This window comes from Neodiprion virginianus, chromosome 4 (assembly GCF_021901495.1).
Source record: "Neodiprion virginianus isolate iyNeoVirg1 chromosome 4, iyNeoVirg1.1, whole genome shotgun sequence".
Classification (NCBI taxonomy): domain Eukaryota; kingdom Metazoa; phylum Arthropoda; class Insecta; order Hymenoptera; family Diprionidae; genus Neodiprion; species Neodiprion virginianus.
Genome location: NC_060880.1, coordinates 27,883,175 through 27,896,537, shown reverse-complemented (window position 1 = coordinate 27,896,537; position 13,363 = coordinate 27,883,175). Strand labels below are relative to the sequence as shown.

General features: G+C 35.6%; 1 protein-coding gene across 5 annotated transcripts in view; it reads right to left on the bottom strand.

The window, feature by feature from the left end:
- Positions 1–13,363, bottom strand: part of LOC124304133 (TBC1 domain family member 1) — a 37,685-nt gene that overhangs the window by 16,036 nt on the left and 8,286 nt on the right. Inside the window, exon 1 of one of the 5 annotated variants that reach the window (XM_046762192.1) lies at positions 5,576–6,182. The exons of 2 other annotated variants lie outside the window; for them this stretch is intronic. Coding sequence is in view for 2 of the 3 variants with exons in the window: in XM_046762190.1 (XP_046618146.1) it covers positions 1,169–1,255 (87 nt within the window). In the remaining variant the exon portion in view is untranslated. Of the gene's footprint in view, positions 1–1,168; positions 2,009–5,575; positions 6,183–13,363 lie in introns of those variants that run through there. 2 more of the 5 variants (XM_046762191.1, XM_046762190.1) reach the window with 2 other exon arrangements.

Here is a 13,363-nt window from a genome sequence, read left to right as displayed (position 1 = left end):
ATTGCTGCACGCTTATTTCGTACGAAACTAGACATGATTGATGATTGTTTTATTCATTGAAATAAAAAAAAAAAAAAGAAAAGAACACAGATAAAGCAAACAAGTTGATTCAATAGTGTAAAAAATTCAGTCATTATCGTGCAACGAAAATTGGCAGGAGCTAAGATTTTTGGATGACTAGGTATGATGTAAATTTAGATCTACACGTTATAACACGCTTGCGTAGATAAACAGCTGTTGGACGTTACGATGAAGCTAGCAAAGTCGGATCGAGAATTTAAATGCTCTGATTTTCCATTCTTTTTCACTTAAACGTTCATATTTTGAAAGATCGCATCTACCACGCTTAATTTCAAACTGTTTGCAAATTTCCACCATTTCAAATATTGTGAAAGTTACGGTTTTCGGTTTACAATCATACAACTTTTTGTACGGTGCTCGAATATTTATTTAATCATTATAAAACTCAATGAATCACATTACAAACAATATCTACGACTATCCGTGTTTACTGAGATGACGACGATGCGGAATATAACAGCGGAATTCATATTCCATGATAATTTCGATGATGATAAACTGCGGGAAATATTTTTTACTAACAACTGATTTACTTTACATCGGGTTAACAAAAAAATTCTTAGCAAGACGCAAGAACTGCTGTTTCGAATTCTTTACTAACGCGGTATAAGCAAGCTTCAAATATTCTCAAATTTTTATTACACTATTGTTGTTATCATTACTGACATGACTATTCATACTTTGCACATATTTTAAAATTACTCAATGTCAGCAATTGAAATTACATCATTTCAACACATCTCAATACCGCATCCTTACGATAATACCTATTTTCGCGCACGCGTTTGCCTTTGAGGAATAATCAGAATTCATTTATCAGGATCAGAATACCTGTTACTGTAACATCGTTACAAAAGGAAGGCAAAAACACACAACGATGCGGTTTTCACTGAATTTTCCCTGGACCAGTCATATTTTACCTCTCTAGACCTTGAAATAATTTCGCCACAACAGAGTTGCCAAGTTTCGCAATTCGTATGAGTATAATATCGACGGGTGTTATAAAGTATGTTTATAATTTTTCACGAACGAAAAAACGTATATTACATATAATATAACAATATCTTGAGAGCGAATTACAACTTACACATGGTCGTTTGCTAAGAGCGCTGGCATCGCTGTAGGATGTGATAGTCACGTAGGGACTGGATGCGGTAATTGGCACGGTAATCATGTTTAATTCGTCGATTAAACACACTTGTATACAGCAAGCCGCCTGCTGCAGCCGGGAATCACCAAAGCGAAATCTTGCGATGGTATAATTACGATGAATGCCACAGGAAACGACGAGTGCGAATAAAAAATAACAAATAAAAAATATAGCAGTAAAGTTAAATCACCGACGGAGAAAAAGAAAAAAAGAAAAACCGCGGCTACTGTTGATTATACTCTATTGTCTGTTCTTCCATTTTCAACGATGTATTCATTGCACGGTTGTAAAAAATGAAAAACACTTGTATAATGTATATTGGGGAAAATTTTCTTGCACTATATATTATTTAGTTAGATGGGGCGAAATTTTATTTCTTTATTCGCTCCGATTCGAACTGCAGGGTACGATCGGCGCATATTATTATACTCAGCATCAGGAAGAAAGCTGCGTAAGGTGAATCCAAGAGACTGGATAGAAAGCCGAAAGATCAAGTCAGCTGTGAGATCAGCTGTTTCCGCTGTCAGGGAAGTGAGCAGAAAACTGGTAATAAAACGGCTTCGGATCTTTCTTATATGCAATTATGTTGTTCCTTCATTTTTGAATTTCCGAATGCGTATCTTGAATTTGACATCGCCGTTTCTTTTGATTTATTTATAAAAATTCATTCAAGGCGGGTATTACGAATGGGAGGATATCGCGCTTCTCTATAAAAGAGACTTTCAAAGCTCGCACAAATTCGGCGTCTTCACCGATGAACGTACGCCAGTAGACTGAGAGACCGCAAAAGCGTCGCGACGCCATGCCGGCGAAGATCCGATTTTAACCCGCGGGTCTCCGACTGCGACGGAACCGCGCCGATCATTCGAGTTCCTCCAGTCTTAATACATGCAAAAAGCTGCAAACGCGATCCGTAAATACGTGCAGTTATACGGAGGGATATTTTACCGGCCATCCGCTCTGCCGATAATTTTTCATACCATTTTTCATTTCCACTTTTATGCAGGACAATATCCGATTTTCGTTTCCCTGATCAACGGGTGTATGAATTTTCGATGCGTCAATAATTATTCCACAAATTGATAACGTGGTGAATTATATTTGCATCCTATTAAAATCCGTCAATTCTAATTATATCGAAATCATTCGGGGAACGTGATCATTAAAATTTGTCAAGCGAAGTGTGTAACTGCGTACAAAATTCTATAATATGCGTACAAGGGTCAATATATTGTACGTATATTATGTGACAATAAACTTATTCTCTATGAGAAGGTAAACTGAACTGTCATCGTCAAGCAAGCAATTACAGCTCAACGATGCGAAGTTAATCGCCTGGGTAAGTAAGCCGTTGTAAGTTGAAAATTTGGCAAATCCTATTGCGCAAGGAATTAGCTGCAGCGTGTTTATGTAAATACCTTAAATGTACATAAAGATCGTGGCGAGTTAGCGTCGGAGTAAAGTAAGCGTAATTAAAAGTCACACGCGCGAATGAACCTCGCTATAAGAACTTGTTTTGAAGTTCCGCCAATGTTGAAAATTTTATTCATACATACATATTATATATTCAAGCTTTGCGTGCATTATGTCCAAAAACAATGTAAATTAGTACATAGGCTGAATGTTTTAATTATATACCGACCATCGCAACAGTATTTGAGAAATTTTCTCAACAACGACGAGATCTGTATTATTTGTTAAAAAGTACAATTATATTTTGCCCCGATTTAGAATCGTAGGATTAAATTTTAATACAGATGTTTGTTGTGCAACTATTATTTTTCAGGCCGGAAAATTTAAGTTTTTAGACTTTTTTTGTAAATGTGATTTACTAATGTACGTATTCTGAAGAAAAATCAGTGAAATTATATTTATCCTGAGAAGAACAAGTGGATATATACATCGTGCAAAATAAGAAATTTGCGAGAACCGCCTATGTATGTCAAAGTTAAAAAAAAAAATTAACTTTGGCCAACCTTCGTAAAATAAGCATTGCATAAATTGATATTTATGCTTACAAAGACAGAATTTCATCTTAAAATTATCAGATACCCATATATATATAATACATGTAATAGGTACAGGAATTTATGTAGCGTTCAAACTTTACTTTGCCTTCTTTTAGCACGTGAAATACTTTAACGATTTCAACGTGTCTCGGGCATTACCAAAACTGCAAGTTTCTACTAATATTATAATTGCATACTCGGTTTGTCATGCCGACTCGAAAAAAGTGTAACCCTATTTTTTTTTTTTTTTTCAAGTCATTGTCTCAACAAAAATGCGCTTACGTTCGAAATAAAAAGCAAAATAACTCTTGAACTGTCATTTATTGGATAAATATAGGTTTTTTTTGCTGCAGGAACGACGGTATGAATAAAAACAGCGACTAAATCTGAAATAATCATTCACGTTAAACGTGCACACCAAGTTAGAATGTAATTCCCAATGAATACATGACGAATAAGAATTAACACTTGGAAAAAAAAAAAAAAAAAATCCACTCGTTCCTACTAAAATATTCAAGTTTTTATCTGATTCGCGGGTAAATACAGGTGGTAATGATAAAAAATAAACTTATATCGTTAATTTATTCCATTCGCCGCAGATTTTTTTCAAGAAAACGAAATTATTTCTGACTGTCGCCGCGCTGCATTTACGACACACCTATTACATACGTACGTTTTTTACAACCGTTTGAAAATATTTTTGCCGACATCAGATTTATAAATTATCTATATAATTTACCTTAATTATTCGTTACATGTTAGGTAATTACTTTTTACGGAAATTTACTAAGCGATGCGCCAAGCTTAGGTATTTCGACTATATGTGTGTGTGTGTGTTTGTGTGTGTGTGTGTGTATATATATATATATATATGCATACAATAAGCGCGCATGGCGTTCATCCAATCGGACTGCGAAGTTGGAAACAAACGAAGACTGGGAAAATTCTATTAGTATACATTGTTTACCGGTGTAGGATTCATACGACATACCTATATTGATAAAATAATGATACAACTTTCTAGTTTTCCACACGATAACAAAACAACACATCGATAAGTAAAACTGCGTCTTTACAGTCTAGAGCGAAGGAAAGCCTGAAGCGCGTAACGTGACTCTTCAAAAAAATAAAATAAATAAAAAGTAAATGGAACAACATTATAAACATCGAGATTTTGTTTGGAAAAACATGTCTATTCTTCAAGATTTAAAGTTGTTTGCGGATAATTGAAATATGGACTTTATGCGGTATGAAAACTTTTTTCTTACAATTAGTAAATTCAACGTCGCGTTCTATTAACGAAAGGTGAAATAAGCGAGGAGGTTTGTGCCGTAGTTAAGAAAAAACAAAAAGACAAAAAAAAAAAAACTACTTGTGACGCAGCGTCATTCCGCGGATATCTGTAAGCCGCGAATAAAAACCGGAATATTTTTATCTGCCGTTTTAATAAATTTTTATTTCACTTCAACTCACGTGTATGAGTACACAACGTCGGATTACATAATCAAATCCCAGTATGGGTATCTTGTTCTTTTTTTTTTTCGCCACTTCTTTTCCATCTGGTTACTTTTTTGCTTGTTTTTTAACTCTGCGAGAACTCGAGTACCCACAGAAGCATTTTGTAAATTTACATAATATACGGTGGTCAAAATGCACACAATTTTTCCACCTAACCTGATTTACACCGATTATTAGGTACATGATAATAATTCTCGAATCGTTAGATGCGTATCTCCATTTTTTTTAGTGTTTTACGCATTTTTCAGTTTATTTTACACGAAATATAATTAAAATGGAAAAACGATCGAATACATGTAGATTGCAGATATATATATATATATATATATATATATATATATATATATATATATATATTTAACATTTAATCATAAAATCATTGTATGTTTACAGAAATATGGAATTGTATCAGCTTGATAAAAAGGAAATGATGAAATTTTTGCTACCTCTCCTTAAATTGGTGAAACACTAGGTGTACATTTATTTTTCGACAATGAAAATGCAGCGACGCAATTGAATTATTATTATTATTATTATTATTATAATTATAATTATATAACTGTTACACAGCCATATATACAACAGAAATGCGAGGGTTATATACTGTGGCGAAAAGTCGAATGACATTGATGATGTCAGTCGCGGACATTTTCTTAAATATCCTGTCAAGTAAAGACAACTACTTTGCAAATATGTAAATAACGTTGCCAAAACTACGTGTGACCGTCAAACAAGGCTTTCGGACTTGAATGAGAAAACTGCGAGATTCGCATAGTCGACTATAGACGGGAAATCATTAGTGGATGTTGAATCTTACCTTTTCCTAAGTGATAAAATTTATCCCAACGAACGCGAACAATAATTGCTGACAATTCGTTGCAGAATTACACTTCACTATGTTGACCTTCGCGCATTAAACTATTGTACACGAGCATTCATCCGAGAAGCGTGAAATTTGAGGAATCATTGAGGAAAATTTAAATGCACCGCATCGTCGTCGTAGAAAACGCGTGTCCTTCGCATATCGCAAACGAAAAGTGATAATCGATTGACAATAGGTGAGACCGCGAGCGTTTATGAGGACAGCTGATTTAATAATAGGAACGCGGCTCGATCCGTTCGCTGTTCTCTGCGCAGCGATCGTATACAACAATATGAGAATAACAATACAACCAACATTGAACAATTCGATTGGTGGGAGTATGTATAATGAAGAATAAAGAGACAATGGCGGTGATTGGTTACCGAGGATTAAACCTCGGTCCGATTGGATACAAACACGTCCTGTTACATGATGCTTGGCTTGGCAAATGCGACGGTGCATGCACAATTACCGAGCATACGAATTTGCGATCTATAATCGTTGTTTCGAATATTGAACTAACGTGGAACGAACGTCGACCGAGCGATTCCGCGTCCACGACACTACTGATTGCTTTAAACTTCGGATCGTGAGTGGATAAGCGTGTTTTACGAACAACAAGCATGGTGGCAGAGGTGGAAACCCTGCGCCTGGCCAATTTCTTCTTCATTTTTCTTGTACTTTTACGTTTTCCTCCGTTCTTCTCAATATTCATCGTACCGTATATTTTCATGGATTTAATTTATTGCGTGTACATACGTACGTTAATTCGTGATTTCGAAGATTCAGTTGCCGAAACTATAGCACAAAGGATGAAAATTTCAATTTTTTTGCATTATAAGATACGGTATGATACTTAATATGAAACAGTCGATAATCATTTGATATACCGTGATTATTGAAACGACCAGCTGCGTTAATTCATTCCTGCAATATGAATGTATATGTATATTGTATAGATTGTATAGTGTATACGTATACGGTTAGCACGCTCTGATCACAGAGAGATACGAATATAAATTTTTCCTTACTTGAGGCTATGTACACAAGTTTGTTATACAGGCACCATCTAATAGACGAATGTCTGGACATTTTACCTCAAAACATATTATATCCTGCATCGACGATGCTTACGTAAAAGAAACTTGGGCGCGTACGTGCCTAATACCAGATGAAAATAACATATGAGAAAAAATATCAAAATGGCGAATATAAACAGGCAATATTGAAAAAATCGCGAATCGCAATATACTCAAAGAAGTAAATGTATAAAATATAATAAACAACTGCAGAAAGGACCTTCAACTCCAAGTTCTCCACGCAGCAGGTGGGCCATGATTACATAATCTTACTACAAATGGCAAAGTAAAGAAAGAGAGAAAAACGACGCGTGTATGTATGTAATAATATTAAAAGATACAAGAAGACAAAAATGAAAAGTAATCGCTATATAAATTATACATTGTGTATGTAATATACGTGAAAGAAATAAGAAAAAAAAATGATGTCTGAGATATTAGTCGCGTATTATACAAGCATAAATAATAATAAGCCCCGTGAATTATAAGCTTTTACACGAGGCTTTTGAACAACTACTTTTTCACATACCTGCGTAAAACTCGCGAGACGTTGATCAGCAAAACAATGGCCTTACGTATAAATCTAGCGATGTTACAACTACTCGATGGTAGTTTAAAAGAGATAAAAAAGAAAAGAAAACAAGAAAACAAAAAAAAAAAAAAAAAAAAAAAAACAACGTACCAAGGCTGTACACAATTGTTACACGTGAGGTGGGATAATACGTAAGGAAAATAAAAAATAAAGAATGAGAAGAAAAAAAGGAAAAATGGGGGTCACGAGTCGAGTATGCAGGTAACGAGACGATCAACAGCTGTTCAATCGGACGAATGAAAAATAAAGCAGTTGTAACGCCGTTGTAAAAAATGTTGGATCTCTAAATGAGAAAATTTGCAAATAATTTACAAAATATACTGATCAAGGGTAATATAAATTCTTGGAAACTGGAGTATAGTTTCAAAATCTTTTACGACTTTTCGCCGTTGCCGAGCGTGTAAAACCAACCCTGACTCTTAGCCCGACGTGGGCGACCCTTGAACCTCTTGAATCACTCCAACCGGGAACCCTGATGTCACCCGAGGAGCCTGGCTACGTGCAGAAGCCTCGGGTTCGGTTCTTCTCTACTTTTCAACGGAGAAGACGAACGTGCTTGATTTATAGTTACAGCGCTGTAAAAACGTGACATGATATACAGCGTATGTTGAACATACCAAAGTGCGTGCACGCCGCACGTGATTTCACCCAGCTTCAAAGGATACGCTGTAGAATCGTCGGGGTTTATTAATCGCGCGATATCAACAATTTACTTACTTTACAACTTAGTACTCGTTACCTGTACTTTCCTTCGTCGTGATAATTGCAATTTCCGGCAACAACGTATCACGTAATAATTGAAATTAGCGTTATTATACCGTTGGGAGACATTTTAGGAGGCGGGATATTTTAATCATTCGTTAAATATCAATTTCTCCGGCGATGTTATAATATACACATGCATACGTGTAATGTAGGCGGACTGAAACACTGCATGATTAATTTGCATTGATTTAATGCAGCGGACACGGCGTAATAACAGATAAAATAGGTATAACAATATTCGGTACGGGTGTATATGTACTTCAAACGTCACGTGCGGTCGATATTGTAATCATATTACGTTGCATGAAGAACGTTTCGTGTCCGTTATAGGCGTTGATTGAACTCCTATTGAAATTTGCATTTCGAATAAATTGTGTACTTTCTTTCTCGCGGACGGTGAAGCCGATAAAGGTGACAAAGTTAGATCGTTGTATTGCACGGTAATCAGAGATTGATAGATAAAGTTTTTAAACTAAGTGATCAGATGCATTCCAGTCTTTCTTTTTTAAAGAAAATTTCCAATAATTTAAAATACTCACCTTCGGTAACACATGAAGTTAGACGAGCTGCGAGTATCGTTTCTACAATCACAATGTTAACGACTGATTTTCCGTACCGCGAGCCAAAACTCGTCTACTTTTCACCGTTTTTTTTTGTTCTGCTTTTTTTCTATTTTTAACATATCCTACGCGACCCAGAATTTTTTCCGACTCAAAAGAGCTGTTCTAAGGAATGACCGAAGGTGTATATTTAAGGTAAAAATCGTTGATAGCCTGAAGAACGTTCGAATTCAAAAAGCTTTTCTCAAATTTTGGATACCTTGGTTATAGTCAGCTGTTGTTGTTCAAATTTGTTCTCATTTCTTTATTGCATATAAAAAATTTTGTATTGATCCGTGTTCACTATCGCGAACGTGAATAACATCTCTCTAGATTTCGCTGTATTAACTTTAATTTAGACCGTGAGTCTCATTCACCGACATTCGGTACGATTGTATTTGTGAAGTCTGTGACCTCTGTTCTCTTCTTACCGTCACGTTTTTTATTTTTTTTTTAATATTCCTAGTAATGACGCAGGTTACAATAAATAAGGAGAGAAGGCTACGAGTATCTGCATACGAGTAGGCGAGGATAAGAACGGCGGCAAACTCTCGTTAGGTTCACGCGTGGTCGGAGTGCTCTTCACGTGTCAGTATTTCGGTCCTGTTTCAAGAATAGGTACCGATATCTTCATCGCCTATATACCAACCCCGTCTCTAGCCGTCACGTTCCGCACACTCTAAGGTCGAGCTGTGAGACGTCGTCGAGTTGCCTTGCAGGCCGCGGGTATACGACACAACGTACGAATTGCATCTCTGCATTCGTCACTATTTTTCTCCACATTGAAATTGTGCCGCAACTCACAATCGGCGGCGATTGCATCACGGTAATTATGACACTTCGTGCATGATCTTAATGCAGTGTGAGAGTTTTGTATAGATATAATATTCAACGCTCGATTAACGCCCGACGATACATCGTATAATAATATGTGTACGAAGCTGCAGCGTTGCGTGCGCAGCCTCTTTATAATTATAGAACGAATGAATAAATATCACGATACGATCTCGAATTGGTGCAGTTGTAAGCCTGTGATCTAAATTCATATCATTTACTCGAACTAGGCGTATGATTAAATGAAATCGATTACATTATTATCCATGCAAATATGGGTTACAGTATCGTTTTTTTTTTTTTTTTTTTTTTGTTTTTCATATACTGTTGAAATAAAGCGATGGGCGGCACGTGGGTTGAAAATTCGAAAGTACGTCCGCTCGAGTTTCGCGGACTTGACGAGTTATCCAAGATTATCATTTTCGCTAATCACACTTTGCGATCATTCATTTATGTCAATTCCGAGGAACCGTCGATATATTCGATTGTGTTCGACTTTCTTCCGTCAAAATTATTCGGATTTTAACATATCACTCTCAGAAATGTCTCTCACGAGATCAACGCTGCAGTCGCAGAATCGATATAGCTACATATTGATATACTATCGATTAACCGCGTCAATAACAATCATTGTCGGTAAGATTCGTATATAATTTATAAAAAGATTTAAAAAACCACGAGGATGATAAATTCAAAGAGAATACAGACACATGTATAATTTATTTTTGTGCATTTTATCTTTCGCTTAAATTGAGCTTCAGAGAGATACTGCATTAGATAATTTTTTTTACATTTACTTCTGCGCAAAATGAAAATATTTTCTGAATACAATGTTTTGTTGGAAGTCAGTAAGCGACTGTATAATCTCTTTGATGACGGAAAGAGTTATAAACACAGACGTCGATTAGCTAAGCCGCATTATTCACACCATTGTTCACCATTCGTGGTATATTTTTTAACACGGTGGCTTGAATCGTTCGTGAAATATCCGGGCGGAAGAGGATAATTCCGATTAACTATTGCAGGTATGTAGATACTGTATGTAACTGACTATACGTGAATAAATATAAACCTGAACGCGAAAAAGTGAAAGTAAGTCTACAAAGAAGTTAATTCGTAAGTTACGTTAGATGAAATGTATCTCAAGTTGTCCCCACCCTCGCCTTTCGTAATATTAAAGGTTTTATTCCCACGTTATCGGATGTATTTGAACAAGTGGCAAATAAGAATAAAAAAATTGCGAGCAAAAAAAGAAAAAGAAAAAGATAGAAAGTATGACGCGAAATCATGTTATCTTATTCGTGATAAAATTGCTTACAATTTTATTACACGACGAGACACGATGCGAAGATTTTTCAGACTCATTATACCGCTATCATTTTAATTACAGTCTACTAAAAGCTCATCGCTTTAAGCACTGTGTGTATGTTATCAAAATCAAGTGTACCAAACAAGCAGAAACAGAGGGTGAACATGTTTAACGTATAGTTGACGATATTTTTTTTCTTCTTATTTTATACAAATTGAATTTTAACGAGCGAAGATAAAGTTTATCAAACGGTAAGGCGAAAATCTCGAGTCACAAGAATAATGTTGGCTTAGATTTATACGGTTCAACATTACTCATTGTCATCAGAAATTATTTACAGCACATGTGAAAAGTTTCACGTTCCGCGCTCAAATGTGTTTCTTTTTCACAGTTTGTATTGATATTCATAAGACGAAGGTATTACGCCACGCAAAGTAAAGGGGAAAGAATAGGCAGCCGGGTTATTGTGAAAAATTCACGCAGATAACACGCGGTGAAAGGTTGACGAGATAACGATATGCAAGTATTTAAAAAAGCATTTTCCTCGCCCCTTTTTCCCTACCTTTTGCACACACGTGACACGTGCATTCGATCTACCGGATTTAAAAATTCTCTCCACGAATCTGAGACAACATTTTTTATCTTTTTATTTCTTCCTCTATTCAAAATTTTTTCGACGCGATTGAACAAATCTCGCCGAGTTTACACGAATTCTATCCCAAAGGACGCTTTATCGGAGCACTAAAATGCTCCCTCAGCACTCTCGCTGATCCTATAAGTGCTCCTAGACTCTCTACGACACTTTACGATTCGATGCTTTTACACTCGCTGAAAGGTTTATTCGATTAAATCCCCGCAATTTAATAAAACGCCATGGTTTATAACGGTATGTACGTAATTATATCCGCATTATTGGTTAACGTCACGTGATGTCACGGGCTTCCAAGTTAGTAACGAATTAAACGCGGGCTTATGTAACTTCAAAAGAGTCTCGCGTATTCGCTTTCTCTTAATTAGGAACTATGAAAAAACAACGAAACTGCCTATCTGATAAATTAAAGTATATGATATTAGTGAAATCAGTTTAGAAATTGAATATAATCGTAATTTCCGACCTACTGATATTAATTGGTTAATTAAAGCGAATGTAAAATGAAGAGTGAACCAAGAGGCGACTATTTATAACAAGGCGACGTGCGAGTTATAATAATACAATAATACGAGTATACCTACGAAGCTTGATGGCAAAGCACGAAGCGAATTGTTCGTGATATTATACGAGATGTAACGTTTAGTATCTGCATTTTTATAAAGAGTTTTATTTTTATCCCGGTATATATTATATCGCGTTTATTATCACCGTATGAATTATAATCGGCAACGGAAACACACCTTTCAAAAACAAACAGAGGTGCATACGGACCTATGAATGCCTGCAATTCGAATGTAACGTCTAGTAAATCCTGACCACCTGGTATATTATCAAATTTTTCGTGTATACAAAGAACAAAGTTGTCTCAACTGGGTTTTGAAAAAACGATAAAAACTCTTTGTCATAAAGTAAAATTGATGGGTAACATTTGCGTAAGAAGAAACATAATTGTTAAATTGGCAAATTTCCAGTTGATCGAATAACATGAATTCTTTTATTATGCGGACTAGTGTTAATAAAATATTTTATCGATTTTACATCTTCCAATATTCGCTGGATTTAAAAAATATTCATACGGCTCGAATAAATGTTGCTTGCACTCTTGAACGAATATCTTTCCGTGACACCGAATTCCCGATTTTTTCCCTGTAGAATAATTCGTCAGTAGCCAGTCATTAATCTATCTCTGCGAATCGACGAAAATTTCCTAAATGCGACAAAGCAATTTGTTGTTTCGTAGTTACGATAAAATAAGATTTCAAGGCTCATATGTATTTGATTTAAAGTGTAAAATTTCGCGATGTCAAATAAATTTGAATTATTTGCCACTTCGTCAAATCTAGTACAGTTTATTCTGACCACGTTTTGAGAGACTACAGATTTATTTCATCGATTGTATAACGCTGAATCGACAACATTACACACAGGTGTATATACGTATGTATTCATTGCGGCGTAGGTTACTTCTGACGCAAAAAGATGTGGAGTAAAAAGCTGAGAAATCAGCGCTTCAATCGAGTTTCGCGTACATATATATATATGTGTATATATGTATACATAACATATAACTTGTAAGCACACTTCATGCGCAACATAATAATACAAGTCTTAAATCAAATCGCATACGTGTAAATTATTAAGATTTTAATTTCACTCAAGACGCTCGCGCTTCTCATACTGCAATAATTTTAAATTGTTACAATCGTTTCGAGGCCAAGCGTGTGTAATAAAAATAAAGGATGTTTAACAGCCGATGATATTGGGTCGCAACATAGGTAATAAGTCTGTCTGTATTAATTCTACTGTAAATTTCCCCGAGTAGTTTGTCGGAAATGTGACAAGTGGTTGCGAATTATCCCACCCACGCGTCCTTCATTTCCGGAATAATGAATTACGTAAAATCTACCGTGAGA